The 5000-nt window shown below is 47.7% G+C and overlaps 1 protein-coding gene across 3 annotated transcripts in view; it reads left to right on the top strand.

Annotated features, from left to right (window-relative positions):
• The window catches only part of LOC143126305 (teneurin-3), a 133263-nt gene that overhangs the window by 90462 nt on the left and 37801 nt on the right, over positions 1-5000 (top strand). For all 3 annotated transcript variants that reach the window (XM_076288197.1, XM_076288198.1, XM_076288199.1), the window contains 2 exons: positions 77-223; positions 3812-4016. In XM_076288197.1, coding sequence (XP_076144312.1) covers positions 77-223; positions 3812-4016 — 352 coding nt within the window. The remainder of the gene's footprint in view (positions 1-76; positions 224-3811; positions 4017-5000) is intronic.

Here is a 5000-nt window from a genome sequence, read left to right on the forward strand (position 1 = left end):
CCATCAGCCCACCATCCTGCTACCTCCCCCACTGTGTTTCTCTCTCTCTGACTGGTTGGCTCTGTGTGATTGACAGACGGTTGCCCGGGGCTGTGCAACAGTAACGGCCGCTGCACGCTGGACCAGAACGGCTGGCACTGCCTCTGCCAGGTCGGGTGGAGGGGCGCCGGGTGCGACATCGCCATGGAGACCGCCTGCACCGACGGCAAAGATAACGAAGGAGGTGAGAGTGAGAATGATGATGTGATTGACAGCTCCAGGGCTGAGACGGCACATGCAAAAGCTCTGATGAGGAACTACAGGATCCTGGTCAAATCAAAGCCAGAAGTGTTCACCTGCAACATCATCGTCCTGCCCACTATATTGTGTTGTATTGTTTTATGAGCAAGTTTGATAATGACGTTGTGAACGCAGGCAGAGAGAGAAGAGGGAGAGGTTTCGGAGTGAGGGATGGAGAGAGGCTAAGCGAAAGAGGGAGGGAGGGAAGTCTATTTGCTACTAATACACTGATGATGGTCTTTGCAGTGCTTTTGCATTCTTGCTATTTGTGTCAGTCAGGGTTGTCTGTGAGCGACAGGAAGATGGAGTTCAGAGGTGTAATTATGTTGCATCTGTCAGTGCTGCACACACTGCTCAGTGTGTGTGGTGTGTGTGTAGTCGCTGTGAACGCCCACAGGGGGCAGGTGAGATGGTCTCCATGCACATGCACTGCACAACAACAGTGGTGTGGCAGCTGTCTCTGTTCACACATGATGGAGAGACAGAGAGGTAGGAGGGAGGGAGGGAGGGAGAGAGGGAGAGGAGGGGGTGAGGTATAGATTGATTGATAGGGGGATAGGGTGAGGGTGAGAAAAAGAGAAAGAGAAGGTGGGAGGAACAGGAATACAGAGAGAGAGAGAGAGAGAGAGAGCGCAGAGGGAGAAAGAGATTGAAAGAGCAGAGGGAGAAAGATTGAAAGAGAGAAAGTGTGAGAGTGCAGAGGGAGAAAGAGATTGAGAGAGAGAGAGAGAGAGAGAGAGAGGGAAAGTGTGAGAGCGCAGAGGGAGGAAGAGATTGAAACAGTAAACTGATAAAGGGAGAGGGGAGCTGGAGTGATGAATGTAGCCGAACAGCACCTCTGTCCTTTCCTTCTGTGTCTGTGGCTCTCTATGGTCCGGTGCTGTGCGGAGAGATTGATGGTGTCTGCCGGTTAAGTGTGTGTGTGAGGGTGTCTGCCGTTAAGTGTGTGTGTGTGAGGGTGTCTGCCCATTAAGTGTGTGTGAGGCCGGGGATGTGGGCCAGGAAAAGAGTTTTGTCAGGTGTTTTAGGACTTAACGTACCTGTGTTGAGGTGGAGCACAGAGTCAGAAATCGATGGTGCAGAGGGAGAGAGCTGTGGGACGTGATGAAACTCAACTGCATCAACAAACTCAGCGGGGCCAGAACTGGGTCACATCAGAGCCAGATGCTGAGCTTTCTGCTCTCCTTTTGGCTGTGTGTGTGTGTGTGTCTGTGTGTGTGTGTGTGTGTGTGTGTGTGTGTGTGTGTGTGTGTGTGTGTGTGTCTGTCTGTGTGTGTGTGTGTGTGTGTGTGTGTGTGTGTGTGTGTGTGTGTGTGTGTGTGTGTGTGTGTGTGTGTGTGTGTGTGTGTGTGTGCATGCACTGGATGGAGGCAATGGAGGACACTGGTCCGCAGCACTAACAAACACTCACACCTCATCCGTCGAATGCCGTTGAAATCATAGATAATGGAGTGTTATTCTGCCAAGAAAAGTGTTCTTCGTGATGTGCTTAATGATAACGCTGAAGGAGAGCTTAGCTGCTCTCAGGTCTGGCAAAATACACATACAACAATGGTGCAACTATGACCCAGCTTCTCACTTGACGCCAGGTAGCACAAACAATCTGGGAGAGCTCAGCGATAGTGCGAATTGAGCGAAGTGCACATCATGGAGTTCAACTTTTGCTGCTGTTAGATGCTACATTTGGATCTTGTCATGAGACTTGTCCCAATAAAGAATTCAAATGTGTCTGTGTCTGGGTGTGAAATGAGTCCCTCAGGTCTCAATCCAAGAGCAATCAGAAAACTGTGTAAATGTTTAGGGCAGAAGAAAGAATGTGGGAGATTCAGTAATAAGGAGAGTGAGAGAGAGAGTGAGAGAGAGAAGAGGAGAGGAAGGGAAAGAGAGAGAGGATAGACTGGTGATTAGAAGTGTTTAATATGATGTGAAAGCGTGACTGAAGGAGAGAGAGAGAGGGGGGGGGTGGATGCCTGCTGCAGGATAGGAGTCCAAATGAGTGTGAACGTGTGTGATATTTTAGTAATAACACCCAGCGCGGTGTCTGGTGGGGTTGGAGCTGACGGCGCGGTGTCTGGTGGGGTTGGAGCTGACGGCGAGGGTTGGGCGGTGATGTGTGAGGGGAGTGTGTCAACGCAGGGGTGAGCCAGAGTTTAGAGTCGGGGTGATGAGGAGGTTACCGCTCAGAACGAGCCGGCTTCGCCATCCCCGTCACCCCCACCTCTGCCTCCTCCTCCACTGCCTTCCTCCCGGCCCTGCCCCCCCTCCCCCCCCCCTCCTCGACGTGCTGTGTGAGCGGACGGACGGGATTGATGTGCTCTCCAGGAGAATGAGAAAGAGCTCAGTGGAACAGTGAGGAGTGTGGAGCGGGTGGCAGCCTGTCTGTCTGCCTGCCTGTCTGTCTGTCTGACCGACTTCCTCGGAATATAAATGACGTGTCACTCATGTGTAGCCAATTTCTTGGATTTATGGAACAGATAGGGCAGAACATTTTTTGATTAAAATATTGTGTCAGACGGCCAATTTAGTTGCACTGGAGATCCTTTTTTTTATCATATACTTGTTAAAATTAATATTTTGGAGAAAGTATTTTATTTTCGATATGTGACTGCCAGGGTCTCCCCGTGCTCTCGCCCGGCTCTTCTCCAATCTCCACTCGTGAATATTTTGATCAAATTAGCAGCAGAAGGCTCAGATCAGCCTATGCCTGCTGGGCCAAGCCTGTCATACCTGGCTGCTCTGCTAAATTAGACACACACCTGTTTTAAAAAGCACAAACAAACCAGGGTCTGAGGTAAACAAAAAGTGGGAGAGTGTGTCTGTAGGCAGGGAGGGAGTCTGTAGTGTCTGTGTGTGTGTGTGTGTGTGTGTGTGTGTGTGTGTGTGTGTGTGTGTGTGTGTGTGTGTGTGTGTGTGTGTGTGAGTGTGTTTGTGTGTGTTTGTGTGTGTGTGTGTGTGTGTGTGTGTGCTTCCTCAGCTGAACTCTACCGGCCATATCTCCCTCAAGGTTGGCACCAGGGAGACTTGCGTGTCCTGTATTGTGAATAAGATTGCTATGAGTGCACGCTGAGAGGTCAGGAGTCAGACAGGAACTTTCTTTCTGCCTCTTCCTCAAACTTCCTATTTGCTCACTCTCTCTCCCTCTCTCTCTCTCTCTCTCTCTCTCTCTCTCTCGGAGTTACTCCTATGAAGCACTTCTTTCCAGAGATGGATTTCCCCGGTCTCTTATTGACTACCTGTGTAGGGAGGGTGTGTGAAACCTGACGGCTGTCTGCTTCTGCCTTGTGGTCAGACTTCTGATGCTGGCCTTCACTACTGCACTGTCTCTCTCTGACTCTCTCTCCCTCTCTGATCTATGTGCACAAACAGTATGGAATCCTTGACTGCTGTCTTTTCTCTCTCTCTCTCTCTCTCTCTCTCTCTCTCTCTCTCTCTCTCTCTCTCTCTCTCTCTTTCTCTTTCTCTCTCTCTTTCTCTCTCTCTCTCTCTCTCTCTCTCTCTCTCTCTCTCTCTCTCTCTCATCATGTCCACACAGACGGTCTGGTGGACTGCATGGACCCTGACTGCTGTCTGCAGAGCTCCTGTCAGGCGACTCCATTCTGCCGCGGCTCTCCTGACCCCAGTGGCATTGTGGGAATTCAGCCTAGCGCCGCTCCCCAGAACTTCTACCAGCGTGTCAGCTTTCTGATTGGCCCTGGAGGAAGCCACACACTTCCTGGAGACAACCCCTTCAACAGCAGGTACACACTCAACAGGAAGTAGGCGCCCAGACAGGAGTCAAGTGTTTGCCCTCGAGTTTATATATTATTCTTAACCATTACAGAGTGTTTGCAAATAAATATAACCATTTAGTAAATGTTCCTATCCAGAAGAATTTAATAGTATTGCTCAGATATACTTTTTATTAGTATGATGGCTCTTTGATCAAACCTATCAATCAGACCTATGGCCAGTTGAGCTGCAGAGACGTAGAAGTAGTTGTACAGTTTGTGGGAGGACAAATCATAAAGATTTCACTTAGTCTCCAAGAGCCACTCAGTGGTCACTACATCTGGAAGGATATCAGCACCTCTGAGATGTGTGTGTGGCTTTTACTCAGAGCTGACGGTCACTTCATAAATAGCATGGGGATATTCCATGATTGGGTGCTAGGTAATAGCATCTTATGTTAAGGGCTCATGCTAAAATTGAATAAAATTACAGTAAAATCATTTTATTTTATTCAGGTCAAACTTGTGTGTAATTTAATCACAGAGTGTCTGATTAATTATGAAGGTATTTAGATAATAATTCTAAGTAATGGAACACTTTAATTAATTAATTGAATTAATAACAAAGCAGCCAGTTAGGACATCATGATTCTTCATGGTAAACGTCTTGGTAAATAGAACAGTTTGATTCTTCATGGTAAACGTCTTGGTACATACAGTAGAACAGTTTGATTCTTCATGGTAAACATCTTGGTAAATAGAACAGTTTGATTCTTCATGGTAAACGTCTTGGTAAATAGAATAGTTTCTAGCAGGGGGCTTGTGGGGACAAATATAATTATATTATGATTCATTAAATGGAAATGATTGTATTGAAATGTATTATTTCATTTAAGTTTTGCATTAGAAGTGCTCTGGTGAATTATGTCACCGCTTAGATGTCTGTTAGTAGCAGACTGTTCCCACTGTATGGCCTACATCACACAGAATACTGTGTGCAATTTTTCAGTTTGT

Source organism: Alosa pseudoharengus, unplaced genomic scaffold, assembly GCF_046254945.1.
Source record: "Alosa pseudoharengus isolate Yale_2024_CS ecotype anadromous, Long Island Sound unplaced genomic scaffold, YU_APseudo_1.1 YU_APseudo_1.1_scf_16, whole genome shotgun sequence".
NCBI lineage: Eukaryota > Metazoa > Chordata > Actinopteri > Clupeiformes > Clupeidae > Alosa > Alosa pseudoharengus.